The sequence below is a fragment of the Onychostoma macrolepis genome, chromosome 18, assembly GCF_012432095.1.
Source record: "Onychostoma macrolepis isolate SWU-2019 chromosome 18, ASM1243209v1, whole genome shotgun sequence".
NCBI lineage: Eukaryota > Metazoa > Chordata > Actinopteri > Cypriniformes > Cyprinidae > Onychostoma > Onychostoma macrolepis.
The window spans coordinates 28,794,453-28,816,021 of NC_081172.1; the positions used below are offsets into that span (position 1 = coordinate 28,794,453).

At 41.0% G+C, this 21,569-nt stretch overlaps 2 protein-coding genes across 4 annotated transcripts; one reads left to right on the forward strand and one right to left on the reverse strand.

Moving 5' to 3' along the window:
* The first annotated feature begins 52 nt into the window (after positions 1 to 52).
* Positions 53 to 11,782, forward strand: dhx34 (DEAH (Asp-Glu-Ala-His) box polypeptide 34). The gene is made up of 16 exons (XM_058751678.1): positions 53 to 1,013; positions 2,206 to 2,517; positions 2,600 to 2,854; positions 3,274 to 3,376; positions 4,755 to 4,972; positions 5,145 to 5,319; positions 5,411 to 5,604; positions 6,467 to 6,568; positions 6,670 to 6,936; positions 7,863 to 8,036; positions 8,113 to 8,218; positions 8,307 to 8,413; positions 9,410 to 9,691; positions 9,769 to 9,954; positions 10,056 to 10,197; positions 11,543 to 11,782. The coding sequence occupies exons 1-16, from the start codon at positions 318 to 320 to the stop codon at positions 11,674 to 11,676; spliced, it is 3,453 nt and encodes a 1,150-aa protein (XP_058607661.1). The 5' UTR covers positions 53 to 317; the 3' UTR covers positions 11,677 to 11,782.
* A 140-nt stretch (positions 11,783 to 11,922) lies between these two features.
* spred3 (sprouty related EVH1 domain containing 3) lies at positions 11,923 to 21,366 on the reverse strand. 3 transcript variants are annotated; one of them, XM_058751691.1, is made up of 6 exons: positions 21,136 to 21,366; positions 18,291 to 18,456; positions 17,980 to 18,148; positions 17,696 to 17,757; positions 17,122 to 17,283; positions 11,923 to 15,571 (listed from the first exon to the last, which is right to left on the reverse strand). In XM_058751691.1, the coding sequence occupies exons 1-6, from the start codon at positions 21,243 to 21,245 to the stop codon at positions 14,597 to 14,599; spliced, it is 1,644 nt and encodes a 547-aa protein (XP_058607674.1). In that variant the 5' UTR covers positions 21,246 to 21,366; the 3' UTR covers positions 11,923 to 14,596. The 3 variants fall into 3 exon arrangements, with proteins under 3 accessions (XP_058607674.1, XP_058607675.1, XP_058607676.1); XM_058751692.1 differs by having other exon boundaries at positions 20,938 to 21,266; XM_058751693.1 differs by lacking the exons at positions 18,291 to 18,456; positions 21,136 to 21,366 and having other exon boundaries at positions 17,122 to 17,293; positions 17,980 to 18,117.
* Between the last annotated feature and the right edge of the window lie 203 nt (positions 21,367 to 21,569).

The following is a 21,569-nucleotide window of genomic DNA, read 5'->3' on the forward strand; positions in this document are numbered from 1 at the left end:
GTAGGATTGCATTTCAATACGCAGAATGTTTGAGCTGTTGCTGTAGGAACTGTTGTGTATTGACACGCGCGATATCCGGACTGTAAACACAGACGGACCACAAACGGTCCCTTCAAGTTAACGCTCCGGTATTGCACCTTTTCAAGAAGCGTAAATATGACAAAAATATAGCCTCAAATGGGTTTTACAATACCTGAGAAAAGTCCACTATACATATTAACAATGGCAATGCGAAATTAATGTGAGATAATTGGACAGCTGTGCGTTGTAAACTCGGAACACTTCATGCCTGTGAATCGCATTGTCTGTGGTTAAAGATGTCCCATCAGCGAGAGGACAGTCGGAGCTGGGACTGGGACAGTCCTCGGTGTCGAGCCCAGCTGGACGAGGTGTTTTTCCGCAAGCATGACTACATCCAGACGGGCAGCGCCGAACACAAGGAGTTCTGGAGCTTCTTTGAGCGCTTCCAGAGATTCAAAGCCAAGCGAGAGATGTCAGCAGCCAAATCCAGCAGGCAGGAGTCACACGAGGGGAAAGCCAGGAAGAAGTCTGGATCTGGAGATCTGGGGCTTCCAAAGGACTATGATGCCAGGTACAGGATCAACATCTCAGTGTGCTCCAAAGACATAGAGGAGCGCCTGGGAGGATCTGAGCAGAAGAGGCGCAGGGACCCCTCTGGTGCTGGCAGGCAGGAGATCACAGACTGTCGTCTTGCCCTCCTCCATTTCCTAGACTTCAACCAGAAGCAGAGCTTCAGCAAGCTTTCCAAGTTGAGTAAGGAGCAGAAGAGCCTCCCTATCTTCCAGTACCGGGACAGGATAGTGGAGTTGGTGAGGACTCATCCTGCGGTGGTGGTGGCTGGAGACACGGGGTGTGGAAAGTCCACACAGGTGCCCCAGTATCTGCTGGCATCAGGGTTTAACCACATAGCCTGTACTCAACCACGCCGCATTGCCTGCATCTCACTGGCCAAGAGAGTCAGCTTTGAGAGCCTCAACCAGTACGGCTCCAAGGTACAAAGATCTTTACCATTTAGTACATTATTTTTACAACAAATAAACAAATAATATTTGCATTTCAGATGAAAAAAAATCTATAGTTTTAGTACAGGATGATTTTCATTATGTAAATAAGAATTAGGTATTAAAATGTACATAACTGTTATTGGAGCGAATGCAGAAATTCTTAAATGTTAACAGGCTTCATTTTCTTTTTGCATATAATTTGTTTTATGGCTAATTATAATAATAATAATAATAATATAATTATTATTAACAGAAATACTATTCCAGTTAATGAGAATAGTTAAAAAATAATGTTAATTTCATAATTTTAGATTATAATTCTATTGATATATTTTTTATATTTAAGGTTTACAGTTATTATTTCTTTTAATAATTGTAAACCAATTATATAATATATATACATACACTACCAGTCAAAAGTTTTTGAACAGTAAAACTTAAAGAACATAATAATAATAATAATAAAAAAATGTTTCTTGAACCGCAAATCAGCATGTGACACTGAAGACTGGAGTAATTATGCTGAAAATGTAGCTTTGATCACAGGAATAAATTACATTTGAAAGTTAATTCAAATAAAAAAAATTATTTTAAATAGTAAAAATATTTCACAATATTACTTTTTTGGATCAAATAAATTCAGGCTTGGTGAGCAGAAGAGAACTCTTTAAAAAAACATTAAAAATGAAAAATCTCACTGCTCCTTAACTTTTGACTGGTAGTGTATATAAACAATACTCATTTGATCATTTTACCAATATAGTATAATTATATATGCTTATGTGTAGGCTTATAATAACAAAAATACTAAGTGGAACTAGTTAATATATATATATATATATATATATATATATATACACACACACACACACACATATATACATGTATGTGTGTGTGTGTATATATATATATATATATATATATATATATATATATATATATATATATATATATACATACAATTATTAATTAATATAACTGTAGCTATAATCATTAACAGAATCACTATACAAAGAAAAGTGGTTAATATAAAATATGAATTATATGATTTTTCTATATTGCAATATATGACAAGAAAATTCATACAAAATGCAAACGGACAGAGTTAAAAAATCACAGCAGAGAAAACTCTTTGAAAATGAGCTGGAAAAACATAATGTCTTGTACGTTCTGTCTTCAGGTTGGGTACCAGATCCGCTTTGAGACCAGCCGCACCACAGCTACCAAACTGCTGTTCCTGACCGAGGGTCTCCTGCTCCGGCAGATCCAGCGGGACGATTCCCTGGGCCAGTACCAGGTGCTGATCGTGGACGAGGTGCATGAGAGACACCTGCACTGTGACTTCCTGCTGGGAGTGCTGCGTTCCCTTCTGCCCCTGCGCCCAGACCTGCGGCTGGTCCTCATGTCGGCCACCATCAACATCAAACTCTTCTCCAGCTATTTCGACAACGCACCTGTTCTGCAGGTGCCAGGCAGACTCTTCCCCATTCAGGTGAGCTCTCAATACAGGCTTCATAGGTTTGTTTTTTGTGAATGAATTGCAGTGTAAGTTTCTCCTGTGCTTGTGTGTGTAGGTGATCTACCAGCCCATTCCTCCTGAAGAGCAGGTGTCCCGCTCTGAGAAACTGGACCCGCGGCCGTACCTGCGTGTGCTGCAGGGTATTGACCAGCGCTACCCGCCGGAGGAGAGAGGAGACCTGCTGCTGTTCCTCAGCGGAGTGGCTGAGATCTCCACCATCCAGGAGGCCTGTCAGACATACGCCACACACACTCAGCGCTGGATCGTCCTTCCTCTGCACAGCACACTCTCACTGGCCCAGCAGGATAAGGTACATCTGCACTACAGCAGGTTCATTCAGGACAGTGAGAAGCTGGATTCGTCATGCTCTTTATGCACTAGATGTTTTTGTTGTTGTTTTTTTTATTAGCTTTTGATTGGTGATTCTTATTTCCACTTATCTTAACTCGAGTAATGATGCTAAAAATTTTTTAGTGTTTTGCCATCACAGAAATAAGCTACATTTCAAAAATATGTTAAAATAGAAAAAAGGTTATTTTAAATTGTTATAATATTCCACAATTTTTTTTCGCTGCCTTACTTCATAAATGTTTTGCTTTGGTGAGCATAAGAGACTTCTTTCAAAAACATTAAAAAAGTCTTACTGACCCCAAACATTTGAATGGTATATAAACTATGGCAGTATATTAGTTTTAAATCATTTCTCTATGTGTGAACTTTGACCTCCAGGTGTTTGACATTGCACCCCCGGGTGTGAGAAAGTGCATAATTTCTACCAATATTGCTGAGACCTCAGTTACAATAGATGGAGTGCGCTTTGTGGTTGATTCAGGTACGTGTTGTTATTTATTATTTATTATTATTTTCCTAGTTTCTATATATACTATATTATATCATAACTATATGTATTTAATATTTTATAATTTTAAAGTAAAAAAAAAGATATATATATAATTTTAATTTTAACAAAATAAGAGAGGTCATGAAAATTGCATGTTATTTTTTATTTAGTACTGTCCTGAATAAGCTATTTCACATAACAGATGTTTATGTATACTCCACGAGAAAAAATAATGAATGAAATAAAAATGACCCCGTTCAAAAGTTTACATACCCTTGAATCTTAATACTTGTGTCGTTTCCTGGATGATCCACATTTTGTGATAGTTGTTCATGAGTCCTGCGTTAGTCCTGAGCAGTTCAACTGCCTGCTGTTCTTCAGAAAACCCCCCCAGCTGCTGCACATTCTTTGGTTTTCCAGCATCTTCTGCATATTTGAACCTTTTCCAAAAGTGACTGTATGATTTTGAGATCCATCTTTTCACACTGAGGACAACTGAGGGACTCATATGCAACCATTACAGAAGGTTCAAATGCTGACTGATGCTCCAGAAGGAAAAACCATGCACTAAGAGCCAGGAGGTGAAAACTTTTTGAATTTGAAGATCAGGGTAAATGTAACTTCTTTTGTCTTCTGAGAAACATGTAACTATCTTCTGTAGCCTCTGAAGGGCAGTACTAAATGAAAAAACATGATATTTAGGCAAAATAAGAAAAATGTGCACATCTCCATTCTGTTCAAAAGTTTTCACCTCCTGACTCTTAGTGCATGGTTTTTCCTTCTGGAGCATCAGTGAGCATTTGAACCTTCTGTAATAGTTGCATATGAGTCCCTCAGTTGTCCTCAGTGTGAAAAGATGGATCTCAAAATCATACAGTCACTTTTGGAAAAGGTTCAAATATGCAGAAGATGCTGGAAAACCAAAGAATGTGCAGCAGCTGGGGGGGTTTTCTGAAGAACAGCAGGCAGTTGAACTGCTCAGGACTAACGCAGGACTCATGAACAACTATCACAAAATGTGGATCATCCAGGAAACGACACAAGTATTAAGATTCAAGGGTATGTAAACTTTTGAACGGGGTCATTTTTATTTCATTCATTATTTTTTCTTGTGGAGTATACATAAACATCTGTTATGTGAAATAGCTTATTCAGGACAGTACCAAATAAAAAATAACATGCAATTTTCATGACCTCTCTTATTTTGTTAAAATTATTAACACATTTGCATATTCTGCAAGGGATATGTAAACTTATGAGCACAATAGTTTATTATTTAAAATTCTAAGACTTTATCAGAGCCTGCCACCAACTTTTATATATCATCGTCCTTTCTTAATGTTGAAACATCACTAATGTTTCTCAATAGGAAAGGTGAAAGAGATGAGTTTTGATCCAAAGGCCAAGATGCAGAGGCTGCAGGAGTTCTGGATCAGCAGGGCCAGTTCTGAACAGAGGAAGGGACGAGCAGGCAGAACTGGACCGGGAGTGTGTTACCGACTCTACTCTGAATCTGATTACAACGCCTTCGCCCCATATCCTGTTCCTGAGATCCACAGGGTGGCACTAGACTCCCTCATCCTACAGGTGCCCTCTCACATTTGGGGAAACAAATCTTTGGTTTCATGAAAATATATATTTTTTAAAAAGTGCTATTGTATAAAGAAGTCATGGTGTCAAGGGGCATAATTTTAACAGATAAATATAAAAACTAAGTGAGACACTGGACTAAGACATGTTTCAAATGATGTTTCTGCAGATGAAGAGCATGGGTCTGGGTGACCCTCGCACTTTTGTCTTCATAGACCCTCCTCCCGCTTCTAGTATTCAGACTGGAGTGACGTATCTGAAAGAACAGGGTGCGCTAGATGAACACGGGGAGCTCACCTCCATTGGCAGGCTGCTGGCTCAACTGCCTGTGGATGTGGTCATTGGTAAAGAACCCTTAGTTGCTGTTTTGTGTGGTTAGTTGAGCTTGCTAATGTATTAATGGCATTGTAAATGCTCCTACCTGTGTTTGTCCAGGAAAAATGCTTGTTTTGGGTTCAGTCTTTAAGCTGGTGGAGCCGGTGCTGACGGTTGCCGCTGCGCTGAGTGTCCAGTCTCCGTTTCTGCGCAGTGCTCAGCACAACCCTGACTGCTCCACCACTCGCCAGCCCCTGAACAGCAACCAGGGCGACCCCGTCACTCTGATGAACACCTTTAATGCCTGGGTGCAGGTCAGTCTTTCGGCCTCTCTGCCTGTTTTTGTGTATTTCTTTGTACAATAATTATGTTGCTCAATCAATATTCAATAAAGTAGCAACAAAGTATCAAAATAAAATTTGTGAAGAAAATTGTACTATTAATACTATTACTATTAATATTAATATGAAATGGAATGTACCAAAATATGTCTTGAATGAAATGTGCATTTACTGTATGCATCATGATACAGACAGATCCTTTAATCCACAACGTTAGGCACCCCATAATAGATATATAAAACTCAAAATTCAGAGGAAAAAAAAAAAGAATTGCAAGGGATTATCATATGTATATATATATATAAATTGTGAGGTTAATTGGGAATTAATTTTGTCTAAGTAAATATACTTATAGCAAGAGCTATGACAATTGTGCAATTCTGACAAAAAAGATTTCTTAAAATTGTGAGGTATAAAGCTGATAATTCTGAGATGTTAAATCAAAATTGCAAGATTTAAAATGAAGAATTACAAGGAATAAAGTCAGAATTGTAAGATTAAAAGTCACAATTACCTTCTTTTTTTTTTTTTTTTTTTCATGGAAGAAATGGGCTTCCATACTTTTAGTCCTTTTGCTCCCTACCTTTATAATGCATTATATGTAAAGTCTTCATAGACAGTGTTATAACTGAACTTATAACCAATTGAACTTAGATACCACAATGATCATGTATAGTAAATAGATATTCATTTTGAGATTTGCCAAATATAACTGTGTTATTACTAGTGATTATTACTGTTTTAGAGTTTAACTTTAAGTGAGTGTTAGATGACGTCAAAGGTAACTTAAAATAACCATATTGTCTAATAATATTAATATATCCAATGACAACAGGTGAAAGCAGACAGAGGAAGTGGCTCCAGAAAGTGGTGCAGGAGGAGAGGGCTGGAGGAACAGAGGCTTTACGAGATGGTCAACCTCAGACGACAGTTCAAAGTCAGCGGCTCTATATCAACGGTTTCCTCTGTGACTTTCTAACAGCGTCAGCTGCGTTTGCCCATGTGACTGACCTTGACAGTGTCATCTGGTTCTTACAGGAGCTGCTGCGGACTCACGGTCTGCTGGAGGCAAATACGGGCGGCAGGACAGAGCCGCAGGACCGAGCCCGGCGCAGAGAGAGACTTACGGAGAGACAGAAGCTCCACCAGCTGAAACGAGACCATGAGCTCCAGGAGAGCACCAAAAGGAAAGTTCTGCGCCTGGAGGAAGGACTGGACGGAGACGCCCTGTCTGGGTCTGATGATGAGGGAGCAGGATCGAGCAAGAAGAGAAGAGATGATGCTAAACAGACTGTGGACATACAGGTGCCTCAGCTGATTTAGATTTAATAGCATAAGGCGAAAAGAAAAGAGACAGCGCATCTAGAATCAACAGTTTACTGAATTCAATTCTTAAAGAGACAGTCCACCCAAAAATGAACATTTTGTCATCATTTACTCACCCTCATGTTGTTCCAAACATGTATACTTTCTTTCTTCTTTGGAACATAAAAAAAAAGATATTTTGAAGAATGTTGGTAACTAAACAGTTTTGATTCGCATTGACTTCCACTGAACGGACAAAGAATAAAATGTCAATGGAAACCAAAACTATTTGGTATATAACAACATGAGGTTTGACATGAGGATGTTTATTTTTGACTTAACTGACCCTTCAGTTTAATATACAATAATATTGAGTTAAATTTCTTATTATTTATTATTCTAATTATTTTATTCAACAAGGATGCATTAAATTGGTCAAAGTGATGGTTAAAGATTTCTATTTTAAATCAATTCCGTTCTTTTGAATTTTCTGTTTATCAAAGAATCCTGTAAAAATGTATCGTGATTTCCACATAAAAATTAAGAACTGTGTTTTTCAAAACTGTTTCCAACATTGATTATAAGAAATGTTTGCTGAGCACCAAATCAGCTAATGAGAATAATTTCTGAAGGATCATGTGACACTGAAGACTAGAGTAATGATGCTGAAAATGATTAAATTACGTTTTAAACTATATTAAATTAGAAAATATTTAAAATTGTAATCATATTTCACAATATTACTCTTTTTACTGTATTTTTGATCAAATAAATGCAGCCTTGGTGATCCTAGAGTCAAAAATAGGCTTTATTTTATTTTTGAAAAATTGTATTTATTTTGCATCCTTTGATTTTAAAATGAAATGTGACCCAGGAGAACCCTAATATGAATATGACCCTAATCCTTGGTTATCTGGCTCTTACAGGAAGTCAAGTTCAAATTGCGTCACAATGTGAATGAGCTGCAGGACGCTGCATACGCCAGTGCAGATCTGTCATCGCGGCAGCAGGCTCTGCTCAAACTGGTGCTGTGCCGCGGCCTTTACCCACAGCTGGCCATGCCAGATGAGCACAACGCAACCCGCAAAGACTCAGAGCAGGTAACGGCTTCACGTGTATACACAGTAATATCAGGCAGCTTTGGACAGCTAACATTCTTTTGTGTTTGTGTGTTAGGTGTTCCACACACGTAATAAACAAGGCGTTGTGATCCACCCAACCAGTGTGTTTGCCAGTGACCCTGAAGTTCTGCATGTCCCCGAGCACGAGGCCAGCGAGTTTGGTACATGCTCCTCTTTGTAACGGGACAGGAATCATGATGGACTATGTCCTCCGTTTCACTGTTGTCCTCTTACATCCTCTCTCTGTAGGTGCTGATAAAGGCCAGAGCAACAGGCATCAGTTACTGGCTTTCGTTACTCTGCTAGAAACAAACAAGCCTTACATCTCTAACTGTTTACGGGTTCCAGCACTACAGGTCAGTGACAGCTGAGAAAATAGAACCCCCTGTTTACCGTTTGAACCAAGAAACGTACTGAATTCACAAGTTGCCAACATTTTATTTTTATACAAAATAGATAGAGAGGACCCCTGCAGACCCTCATGACTGTGTGAAAGTCAATACATCTCTTAACATATCAGACCATTTGACCTTTTAAAGACAAGGCAGGGTTGGTTCATGTTATAAAAAAGTCCCCAATAAGCTTAATGATATTTCTGAAATAATAAAAAAAATAAATTAAAAAAGTAACATTTTAAAAATAATTTATTTAAAACATTTTAAAAATAAAAATTTTTACGCTTACATATATTCAAGATGTGAGAAAACTCAATGGCTACACAACATTACAATTTTAGAGCCATTAAATTTAGCTATAATAGTTTTCAAAACAAACAAGAAAAACAAAGTACACAAAAGTTTGGGGTAAGTAGGATTTTGAAAAGAAATTAATACTTTTATTCAGCAATTTAGCAAATCAAAAATTGACAGTAAAGCATTATAGCATTACAAAAGATTTCTTTTTCAAATAAACGCTTTTCTATTCATCAAATAAGCCTGAAGAAATGCATTGTGGTTTCGAAAAAAATATATATAAAGCAATCTATATAGTTTATTTATTCATTTTTATCTTAGAAAATCAAGTTAAACTACATGAATATAAGAAACTTTGCTTTGGCAACTAGCTGAAATAAAACAAGTTGAAGGGTTTTTATATTTGGTTTTATTTCAGTTAGTTTATTTTATTTCAGGCAACGAAAATGATTTTTATGGTTTTAGGTTTAGTAAACTATAACTCTGCAATAAATTATATATTAAAATATTTTTTATATATATGTTATACTATGTTTTTGATCAAATAAATGCAGCCTTGCTGAGATTAAGAGACTTCTTTTAAAAACACTTTTGAACGGTAGTATATGTTGCTAAGACTTTTTGCTTTTTCTTGGTCTCGGACGCTCTTCTCGGTCACAGGCTCTGCTGCTGGTGGCCAGCTCTGTGGACAGTAACGCTGACTGCACGCGGATGGTGGTGGACGGCTGGCTGGAGCTGGGCTTGACTGACGGAGACGCTGCGCTGAAGGTGCTCTCCTCGGTCCTCAGTCTGCGGGGTGAATGGGAGAGGCAGCTTCAGGCTCAGATCGCACAGGGCGGCCCGGGATCCTCCGCCGGACTCGGGGCAGCGGGGCCCAAAGTGTCCCGCAGAGAACTGGATAAGCTCTGTGAGGGACTGGTGCGGTTTCTGTTATACACCGAGGTAACGAGGCAAACATAATAATGCATCTGTACTATCAATCTTGATCAAACGCACATGAAAATGACTTTCTCTCATAGGTTAGTTACAGTCTGAGGCGTCTGACAGCGCTGCAGTCTCAGAACCTGTACATCGGACCGCAACTGGATCCCGATCTGTCTTCCGCTTCGGCTTTCGGCTCTCTGTTTCCTGGCATGAAAACCGAACCAGATCCCATTAAAGGAGGCCTGCGTTTGTGCAGCTACTTTACCTACAACTGTCTGTGTGTAAGTGCTCTTCCTCAAACAGGATGTGCTTAAAAGCCCTTTCTTACAGCGCTCTAATAGCACCACTTCCTATGTTTTTTTTTTTAATGTGTGTCGTGTAGGACTCTAAGGACTTGTACAGTGAATGTTTACGCAGTTTTTGGAGCTGCCCTCACTGTGACCTTTACATGCCCCTGACGCCTTTGGAGCGCATGCAACACGAGGCCACCTGCAGGCCGCTGGAAGAACAGCAGTCTGAGGAAGGTGAGCGGCAGGAAGCAGGATTGTGTTCTTATAAATCAGCTTTTGTGGTTTGTCTTTTCACTGTAAAGGCTCAGAATATGCTTGGATGTCTTACTATAGAGCAGTGCAGTGATGATGTATTTTTGTAGGCCAGCCTGGAAGTTAGCGTTACCCTGGTTCCCTCAACAAAAACCCAATATTATTATTTCCATGAACACAACTTTGATGAATTTTGAAGCCTGAATAAGTGAAAACCTAAATATAGGCTTTAAATGAACTACATCACAGTCACATGACTTCAACGTCACCACCATTAAGCTTCCAACTCTTTTAGTCTTTATTCAAAAAACATTTTCTCTGAAGAATAGTTTGCAAAACCACGATTATAAACACAATGAAGCTGTGAAAGTGATGCTATGATGTTTAATGTCTCCGACAGCCTTTGTAGTCCCATTTAGACTCTAGTTAGCAACTGCCTTTTTCAAGACAAGTGAAACCTTTGAGAAATGACAAGGTGGTATTACTGCTTAATGACATTAAGATATCTTGAGCTTGTGTTCACCACCTTATTTCAGGCATTTAGCTAAAAACCCACTGACTGAAGGACGATCAAATCAGAAGTGAAAAAATGCTAACTCATTTGCATGTTTTGGCTTACAAAAATGCATCATCCCAGTATGTTATTTAATTATGGGAAATGAGACATGCATAAATAGGTGAAATAAATAAATGTAAAAAACAAAATGTTTGCTCAGTATTCACAAAAATGATTTTGGCAGATACAAATATCAGCTATATATTACAAAATTTGCATAAGTTAAAAATGGGAAATCTAAAATGAAAAATTATTCAAAGTATAAATAAAAAAAATAGTATATTATTACTATTATAACTATCATAATATTTTTATATTTTGTTTCTAATACAAAATTATATTTAACTCTTCTCATGTCTATTTTCAATATTAATTCTGTAAATGCTCTAGATTTGAATGTCACTAATCAGTTAGTTACTAATCAGGGGGTAGTCGTGGCCTAATGGCTGGTAACCTGAAGGTTGCTGGTTCGATTCTCGCGCCGGCAGGAATTGAAGGTGGGGATTGTGAATGAACAGCACTCTCTCCACCTTTGACACCATGACTTAGGTGCCCTTGAGCAAGGCACCGAACCCCTAAGGGAGCTGCCCACTGCTCCGGGTGTGTGTTCACTGTGTGTGTGTGCACTTGTTCACTACTCACTGCTGTGTGTGTGCACTTGGATGGGTTAAATGCAGAGCACCATTTCGAGTATGGGTCACCATACTTGACAATACGACACGACTTAACTTAACTTAGTTCTGCACAGTAAATGTTTCTCTTTGTTTTCAGAGTCTGAAAGTGTACAAGCGTCCTCATCATCTTCATCGGGTCTGACTAGGGTCTATCATTGTGACATCTGTAATAAAGACCTGACTCTCACCTCGACGGAGATCCTAAAACACAAGCGCCAGCACTTGTCCTGAGCTCACACATGGGTACATGCTCACACTTTAAGACCTTTTCTGTCCATCCAGCTCTTCTGTATTTATATTACATTGTTAAATAAATGTGAAAACTCTCTTGATGTAATTCTGCTACTTGCTTTTAATTGAGTTTAATTGGGTCCTGGAATTGCATTACACTGACTGAGGCGCCCCCTTGTGGACAATCAAGAATGTGCGTGGTGGAAATTGGCTCCGCCTAGTGGTCAGAGTGATTATTGAATGTATATCAAACACAACTGTCAGAAATCGTCTGGCTCTTATTTCAAGATTTTTTTTTTTTTTTAACATTATTTTCGTGACAACCAAGCACATCCTCCTCCCAGTTCTCTGTAGTCTGTAATTTGGACCACTATAATACAAATTAATAATGCAATTATTTAAATTACATGAGTATATAAGTAGTGTTTGTTAAATATAATAATACACAGATTTTAATTTCATTTTTATTGATATTGAAAATATTGTCTGCACAGAATTTTGTTTTGTTTTTTGGGGGATTATTGTCCTGAAAATATTAATTTACTTTTCTTTATGCAAAATATAAATTCTTAGGTGTTTCCTTTGAAAATAGGGAGAAATATGACCTAGACATTTCTTCATGAAATTTGGCCTATTCCAACTGGATGTTTGAATGGAGCACAATGCACTATTGCTGTCTTGTGCTCTAATACACCAGACTGATATTGTGGTTATGAGTGAATGCTGAATGATGCCGTCCCACAATTAGAGTACATAAACACATGTAAACACGATTCAGAGTGCAAACTTTTTTCATTAAAATATAGAGTTAGGGTTTAATTAATGATACAAACCCACGATATGTAACACCTCAAAGCAGCAAATTGGCACAAAGTCAGAGAAGTAAGACAGCACAGAAAATAAAAACCCGTCTCCAAAAATAAATAAAGAATTAGAATAAATATCTCAATAAATATATAAACAGGTAATATTTTCCATTGATTACTTTTCAAACTAATAGACACATACATATTAAAATATGCACATTGGCAGAAATAAACAACCTGGAAAAGAAAATGAGTATTTAGGTACGTCGTTACTTAGAAATTATAGGTTATTGGTTAAATAAATCAAAAGGCACATTTATTAATAGGATGTATGACTAGGGCCCTCAAGGGTGGTCTCATCTCGCAAAGTTCTCTTTTTTCCAGTGCTATTTTTGGGTCTTTTTGTGTTTCTCTACTCATGTCTAATATTCTGCCCATAAAGAGTGAGTGTGTGTGTGTGTGTGAGTGAGAGAGAATGTTTCACGTCTTCGAAAATGGACTGAAATGAGTCCAGATGGACAATGAAATACAATGCATGTGTGTAGATCGAATGGTCCAGTGGTTCATCTTGCTGTAAAACCCTTTTCTTTTAAAGTGACTCTAATGAGCAGTTAATACAACATTGATGGAGAAACCTCTTGGAGTTTGGACGTTAGTTCTTCCCCATCATAGATATCATAATTTAGAGGCGTTGTCTTCCTAACTCAAACATTGACTACAGGGCTGTGAATCCCTAACTCCTCATTACTAGCAGCGAGGTAAGACAAGTGTAGGGGAGTTGAAATAGCAGCTTCGAGATATTTAAAGCAATGTTTCTTAACACTTTGAGGTCCAAACAGTTATGCCAGGCAGTGTTTGAACTGATTGGTTTAAATTCTTGCAACGAAGTTTTCAGTGTCATGTCATTTGCCCGTCCACAGTGAAAACAAAATTCTATACTGTAACACAGTCACAGCCAGCCAATGGGATTTCACTGTGGGCGGGGCTACCCAGACAAAATGTCCTGTCACTTCGTTGCTCTGTTTAGGACACGGTGCGACGGCCCAAAAGCACACGTGAGGTGCGCTGTAACTCGTTATAGTTAACAATTGAGTACTTCTCTTGTTGCCATATGGACAGATAAAGTTAAAATGTTGTGTCACACACAACAAGCCTTTGCTCTTTTATTCTTTACTTCTTACTAATAACTAATTGCACTGTATTTTTGGTGGCGTGTACAACTACATTTCAAGGCCTCGGTTCACATTTGCTGTGCAAATGTTCGGCAGATTCACGTCTAGATTATCTCCACGTTTTTGGTCTGTACTTCAAATATAGGCAACATTCTTGGTTGCTGGCAAGTTCAATACAACTATACTCTCTTGACAGAAGAATGAGCATGTATGTGGTGAAAGTGGTGGTTTTGGTGAAACTGCCCTCGATCAGACCGTTCACGTTCCCTGTTCTCAAACAACTAAAAGTGATACGACATCAACATGTTCTCCTTCACAAATATGTTGTGGCTGAACGTGCGTGAAAAACCTACCGCAAAGACCATATACAAAACCTCACCACAGCACACAGTCCCCGAAATAAGTCTATCTGCCTTGCTCTCCTCTGGACTTTGAGGTAAAACTCAGTAACTTAGAGGTACAAGGGGAGTGTATTCGTTAAATCAATTGCAAAAAAATATCTTTCAATAGTTCAAGTAAAATTAGATACTCAAAAAAAGGTCTGATAACCATAGCTATAAACATTTTTCATCTCATATTTTCTCCATAATTAAATAAAAAATAAAACCCAAGAGAAAAAAAAAACTAACAATTGTTTACACGTCACTGATCCCCATTCATTCCCCACCTCCCGGAGACGACCCCTGACCCCAACGACCAGCAAATCAGAGAGCGATCTCCCCGAACCCATGCACCCACCGCCGGTACGAGCGTGAAGGGTCCGAGCAGAGAATAGAAAGAGCGGAATGCAGCAGACGGCCTCGGAGGGGGCGAGGGGATATTATCGTGAAGGTTTATGTAGGAGATCTGGCTCTACGGCTGTTCCTCGAACGACGACAACGTTTTTGTGCTCCCGTCCCGTCACAATAAGCCCCGCCCACACGCCCTCCCCCCGGTCAGGCCTCATCGCACGGCCTTGTGCTTTCCTCCGCAGCAGCCGCATCTCTCCCCACAGCGCAGGCATGCGCGCAGGGGCAGGTAGCAGCACATGCAGGGCACGAAAAGAGACAGCGCCAACAGCACCATCCAGCGGGCGCAGCACAGCGTGTGCGGCCGGCCGCCCATCGAGTCCTCGCACGAGCACGGCTCCCAGAACTCGCCCTCGGAGTCCGACATGCAGTGGTAGAGCAGGCTCTCCGCGCACCACACACACGTCCACTGGCGCAGGCAGTGTAGCGCCGGATCAGGAGCGTCCCGGCAGCGGCCCCGTCCGTTCTCGGAGGCGCTGAAGACGGAGCGGCAGTACACGCAGCGCGACGAACAGGAGGAGGAGCCCTGCGGACATGAGCTGTCGTCGTCGGGCGAGATGGCTTCCCCTCCGCCGGCCCCTCGCTTGCGAGTCCGAGAGCGGGGCGTGGCGAGCGAGGTGTGGATGCAGCAGGGCGAGGGCGAGGGCGAGCTTTTGCCCGTCTCCTGCGGGGAGCCGCTGGCCGACGGCACTCCCGGCACGGCGTTGGGCATGCAGGTGGGCGAAGAGTTGAGCTGAGAGCCTTTGGTGTCCAGCATGACGGTGACCTCACAGCCCGTGGTGCCCACACCGGCCAGTTCCTTCTCGAAGCGCACCACGCAAAGCTCCGACTTGTCCTGGGCACCGCCCACCACCACGCCCCCCGTCAGCCCGCCCACCTTGGTCCGTGTAGCACCGGCACGGCGGTAGTCCTCGTAGCCGCGCGTACCCCACAGGTCCTTGCAGGGGTCGAGGCTGCGGAGGTCCCCTTCCTCCAGCAGGGAGATGGTGGGCGAGAGTGGAGAGAGGGGGGAGGAGGCAGGGGGCACTATGGGGGGGGTCGGGGGAGCTGGAGGAGGCGGAGGGGGCGCCGGAGGGTTCAAAACGGCGGTAACTTGGGTGAGCTGGTGCTGGGCAGGTCGGGTGTGGATCTGCGGTGAGAGAAGAGCGAGGGTTGAATATAATGCTGGAGAGGCAGTGACATGATGCTCGTTTTTTAAGTCTGGATCAATTAATTTATTCAAAAATACAATAAACATGCACTTCATTCATACATGGATAGGTGTATTCACACCAGGAAAGTCCACTAGTTCACTTGGTTTGGTCCAGATCAAGTACAATGTCGATTTTTTTTTTGTTGTTGTTTTTTTTGTTTGTTTTTTGTTTGGTGTGGTTCGCTTTCACACTGCCCATTTTGCAAGTGAACCAAAAATTGTAAGGGTGTATTCACACCTGTCTTGTTTGGTTCAGTTGAATCGAGCTCAAGTTCGTTTCCCCCCTTGGTGCGGATCTTTTGGGCAGGTGTGAATACAGCAATTGCACTCGGGTGCGGACCAAACAACCATACCGAGACCCGGCTGAAGAGGTGGTCTCGGTCCGGTTCCAAGAGAACTCTGGTACGGATGAATGGATGAACCAATGAATGGATTATAATTTATGATTCACTTGCAAAAAGGGCAGTGTGAAAGCAAACCACACCAAAAAAATAAAAATAAAAAATCAACATTGTATTTGGTCTGGACCAAAACAAGTGAACTAGCGGACTTTCCTGGTGTGAATACACCCTAAACAAAAACACATGTGTGCTAAAGTCACATGTGTGCCGAACTTGAGCTCGATTCAGTTGAACCAAACAAGACAGGGGTGAATACACCCTAAAAAGCTGTCACCTTTTCAAAAGGTACATCTTTTCTATGAATCTGTCAGCCCCCTTTAGGTTACACTTTATTCTACACTACATGCACTTACAGTGTAAAAAAGAACTGGGTAGTATGAAGTAACTACATGGGTTAAGGTTAGGTTTAGGGGTAGGTTCAGGGTTAGTACCTAGTTGTTACGCAGTTATTTTAATTGTTATAATAAGTACATAGTATGTACATGCAGAACAGTACCGTAAAATAAAGTGCTACCCACTTTTATCCAAAAGTGCCTTATGCCTTAAAGCCTTATGAAGCAAAAACCCCTCAAAAAAGATGAAATTCTTGAAAAGAAAACCTTGCGTAGTATTTTTAGCAAAATTGCGTCACTGCTTATTTGAATGAAATTGCTCTCATTTGAAAAACTTTTGTCCAACAAATGAAAAAAATCAAGCTTGTTGGTCATCCTGCTTGTAAAATGTCATATGGTGCGACTCCCAACAAACTTAATATTAATTAAAAATTCATGATATTTATGAAAAATAAAATAAAAAATTATCTTAAAATTATATATATTTATTTATTTAAAAGCTTTTTGTATATAATTATTAAATGAATACATTCATATGTATTCAAATTTTATTGCTTTATATTGATGGTTGAACCACATGACATTTTCCCCATTGATCTACACCATTTCTTGAAAATTGTATAAAAGTTTTTTCAAAACCACATGAATACAAAGAGTACATGTTTGTTTTAAACTATTTTTCCCTTTTTGGACACATGGACACGGCATTGACGGACATACCAGAATCAACTTTCAAGCAATGTGAATCCTTTACCTGGGCCGGGGTCTGCGTCGTGCAGGCGTGCCCTGTCCCATACGCAAACTCCTCGGTGGAGCGCACAAAACAGGTGGAGGAGGACTCACTGGTCACAATGGTAATGGGTTTGGGCAGCATCTCTTTTCTGCTGTTGGATGACGACTCACTCCCTGTATGAGACTGAGACAGACTGCAAGTCATCAAACATGCAGAACCACCTCATGCTTACGCAACAAGATGGAGGATAGAAGGTGTAAATGTCTAGTTTGGATTTTCTAGTTTTATGAATGAGTCATTCGCTAATTCTGCTTTGACTTCATTTGAATAGTATTCAAAAAAAGAAACTAAATTATTGTCAAGATTTTAGACAGGAAATGGCAAAGCAAGTTATTACATTTTGATTAGTTTTGATGATTACAAAGACAATTTTCTTTGGAATGACATGCACCAGTGAATCAGACAAGTCAGTTTAGATTTTTTGACTTCAATGTGCATCACGACTTCATGAGTATCTAGGCACAAAGTAATTCTCAGACAGACACAAAGATGAACCAGATACTGTGAAGCACTTTGATTTGATAAAAACACTCACTGCTTGACCGTCATCCTCAGTGTCTCCCTCTTCAGGTGTCGAGGAGGATGGCGAGTCAGATCCTGCAGGGAAGTATTAAAAAATAGATTCTGGTTTATCATAAATACATTTCAAGATTAAAAATAGGAGTTCACATTAGCAATATCCTTGCATGGCATCGTCTTCTTCACTGTACTAGTACATTTAGAGGCAAGAACAACAGGGTTATTCAGCTTTAAACCTCAAAACTACATTAAATCCTTTCACTCCAGCTTCCTGTTCACTATCTTTTGCTGCTTCTGTACCTCTGTCCAGCTTTTCAAGGACACTTTGAAGCCCCCTCTCGAAGGAGATGGCGTCAGCTGGACTCTGGAAGGTCAGACCAAACTTCCTCTCCTCCACACGCCAGTGATGGAAGATGGGGTTCACCTTGTTGTAGACCAGACCCTTTTGAATGGCGCATTCCAGCACAGGCTGCACGAAAAAAGAGAGAGGCGGGTCACTCGCGGGCCATTCATGAGGGCAACTACCAGATTACCAGAACTACCAGGACTGTCAGGCTGAGGGAACATCAGTGCACTCAAAGACAGGCATGAACACACACGCACACACTCACTGCTCGATCGCGTAGCCGTTCTCCACGTATGACGTACTCTCTCCGCCCACGACCTTCAGAGCTCCGCCCCTTACATATGATCACATGACTGAGGCCGCCACCTCCAAGGGGCACCCAGCCACCGCTAGAATCGTCACGTGTCATCACCACCGCTCGGACACGCACACTGTTAGGGAAGTGAAAGCAGTGAGTGCACTAGCCAGCTGAGCGCAAACACACACACACACACCCACACGCACAAACACAGACTTTGAGACATAGGCAATTAAAGAAGAAAATACAACCATCGGTATAAAATATTAAAATAGCCTCAAAATGAAGGTAACTGACCATTAATAGGGAAAAGACACAGAGATGCAGTGTGAAGATGTGTAAGGAAGTACTGTTATCGGCCTGCAATATCCACTGAAATGATGACGTTCATAAACAGTTTTGCTTCTGTAATCTTTCTGGACATATTTCCGAGTGAAACTGAATATTCAGTGAGAATAAAGGTGACATTGGATTTTATCCATTTGAAGTTTATTAGATCATGAAAAGTGGACATTAAAGCATCATGAAAAGAAAGGGTGTTTCAGATAAATGAGCAAGTTACATCTGTAAAAAAAAGAAAGATTTTATTAATAGAAACAGCATGCACTTATGAACTAGCCATCAGAGAACACGCATTAAAAAAAGTAAAGATCAGTTTTGATTTCATGTTGACTGAAATATTGGAAGTAGTTAGTAGTGAAATGCCTTTATGTTGAAAACTTAAAGCCAGCCAGTTCAAGCCAAATGTTAGGTTAGTCTGGAGATGGGGGTTTTGGGAGGGAAACACACCTCACAGTCTTTTGCTACAATATGGTTGATGTGATGGTCACAGCTAGCAGCAGACACGTGACTGGAGGGGACTGGATGAAACATGTTTTGCTCTTTTCCCTGCCCACGCCATGATGATGATGATGTTAGTCCAAATGAAGAGTCATTTCAGAGGCGGAGCAAGTTATTTGTTAAAATATTACTAAGACATTTGAATTCATGTGTACCACAATAGTAAATAAGTAAATGTGGTTATTTTTATGCTGACGTTAAAGGTGCAATTGATTTCACCCTTTTTGGCAACATCCATTCGCCAGATTTAGCCAATGAATATGCCCCCTTTCCAAAACTCCGCCCCGAACTCGCAAAGGACTGACAGGCTGAGAACGTTTCTGATTCGCTAGAAAAGGGCGGGCCGCACCCCCCACTAGTTCTGCCATGACAGAGACAGGTGTGATTTGCCAAGACGCCCATTTTAGTGATATCTGTCAGGTAACAGGGACGTTTTATGCTTGGTATTCCAAAAATCGCCCTTTAATATAATTTTGAATGATTCAAGATTGTGTGGCATGGTTGCAAGGACTGGTTTATTGTGTTAAATGCACTGAATGATTTTAAATCACAACGTCACGTGCGTTTTGTGTATTCCCTAAACTACAGGGAATATATAAACAGTGAAGCGCGATTATAACAATGAGAGCAAACAGCGCGATTTTTTTTAATGGACGGTCACGTGGGCGAGGAAAATCTAATCACACTTTCAGCGCGCACACGTACGGAACAAGCGTTTCCAGCCATCGCTCATTTCTGTAGAAAAGTCTTTAATACAGTCGTTCCGCGCTTACAATGAAACCGACATAAAACAACAAAGAGCATAATGGCTCCATATGGGGGAGTAGCACAAAGAAGGAAATCGTAAATAAATGAATGGCCTGAGGGGAATGAAATGTGTGGAGATGATGAGGGAGATGGTGGGAGATGAAGAGTTGAGATGTATCAATGAACGCGCCCATTCGCCATACAAGGCCCTCATAGCGGTTTTCCAGTCCGACAAGCTCCATTACAATAAGCGCTATGAAATCACATCCATTTTGATTCAGAGCCCCGTTTGTGTTATTAAACGGCATCAGTTATTATAAGCCATTGCAGCACCGTATCGACACGCGTTCACGCGCACTCATTCGTTCATCCCGCTGTTTTATGAATGGATAAAACCACATATATGCTAAAGCACGGCCAATTCAATGGGCAGATGAGTGGGTGAAAGGAGGATATGCACAAGAAGAAGAAGAAGAGAAGCGCTGGGGGGAGGGGGAGACATGAAGAGGAAGAGGAGGAGGGGGGTGAGAGAAAAATCACATTTCATTCATAAAGTTTGGCTTAAAAAATCATAATGAAACTCGAGACGCGTTGATAAAAGCATCCCTCTCCGCCTCCATCCCACCAGTGTGTTCCCGACGCCAGAAAACTCGCCATATTCCGTCGATTTGGAAAGACACGTTTATAATTCACGGATGTATTTGGTGGTTATACGTGGAGCCTCCACACACACACACACACACACACACACACACACACCATCATCATCTTCGAGACAAAAAGCCGTCTCTTACTGCTCCCCGTTCGTCTTTCACGCGGCATTGAAGGCGTTTTATGTACGTTAGTGCACTTCAGCCGAGGCCCGTTCACTGGCGTTATTCATCAAATGTTGGCTGTATATGGAGAATATGGTGTACAGTGTTGATAGCCATAGCTGCGTAATAGTGTTTATGAGCATCTTACAGTCCATTAGAGGTGCTGCAAATCAATCAGTCTGTTCTGCTCAAATAAAAATGCATGGACTTACTCGCCCTCCATGGCTCGGTGTTGCCCGCCGCTTCGAGCTGGCTGCCCCCCGGTCTCTCGTCTTTTTTATTCCCCTTCTTACCGAACACACACACTCGCGCGCGCGCGCGCGTTCTCACACTCACACACACACACACGCGCGCGCGCGTCCTCACACTCTCGCTCACATACGCACGCACACGGTCTCTCTTTCACTCACTCCTTGCGCTCGTTGCTCTCATTTTCTTGTCTTTCTCTGTCCACCTTCATAGGGTTTCGGATGGGCTCGAGGATGCAGCAGCCATTTTCCACCGGCAGCATCATCATCATCACCGTCCTCCCTCTCTCGCTCGCTCTCTCCCTCCCTCCCTCGCTTCCTCTCTCTCTCTCTCTCTCAATCACTCCCTCCCTGTTTCTCTCTCTCTCTCTCTCTCTACCTGTCTACAGCAGTTCTCACACACTCATATTAAACACACTCGTGGATGGACACTGTGTCCCCGAGTGGGAGTCGCATCGGTCCAGTTTTGTGGCTGCCAGGACATTCAGAGCGATTTGCTTCTATAAATGGCCATGTGCATAAACAGACACCAGAGTCAAAACTGAACAGAGAGTGGCTGCTAATGTTAGTGAGAGAAATGTTTACACATAGCAAAT

What these genes read in the sequence shown, in the direction of transcription:
- dhx34 (XM_058751678.1), top strand. Translation starts at nt 318, where the DNA reads ATGTCCCATCAGCGAGAGGACAGTCGGAGCTGGGACTGGGACAGTCCT. An exon ending in TTACCTACAACTGTCTGTGT is followed by an intron (nt 9,955 to 10,055) that starts GTAAGTGCTCTT and finishes TGTGTCGTGTAG; the next exon opens with GACTCTAAGGACTTGTACAG. An exon ending in AGAACAGCAGTCTGAGGAAG is followed by an intron (nt 10,198 to 11,542) that starts GTGAGCGGCAGG and finishes CTTTGTTTTCAG; the next exon opens with AGTCTGAAAGTGTACAAGCG.
- spred3 (XM_058751691.1), bottom strand. Translation starts at nt 21,245, where the DNA reads ATGATGATGATGCTGCCGGTGGAAAATGGCTGCTGCATCCTCGAGCCC. An exon ending in CTGAGGATGACGGTCAAGCA is followed by an intron (nt 17,284 to 17,695) that starts GTGAGTGTTTTT and finishes AGTCTGTCTCAG; the next exon opens with TCTCATACAGGGAGTGAGTC. An exon ending in CGACGCAGACCCCGGCCCAG is followed by an intron (nt 15,572 to 17,121) that starts GTAAAGGATTCA and finishes CTCTCACCGCAG; the next exon opens with ATCCACACCCGACCTGCCCA.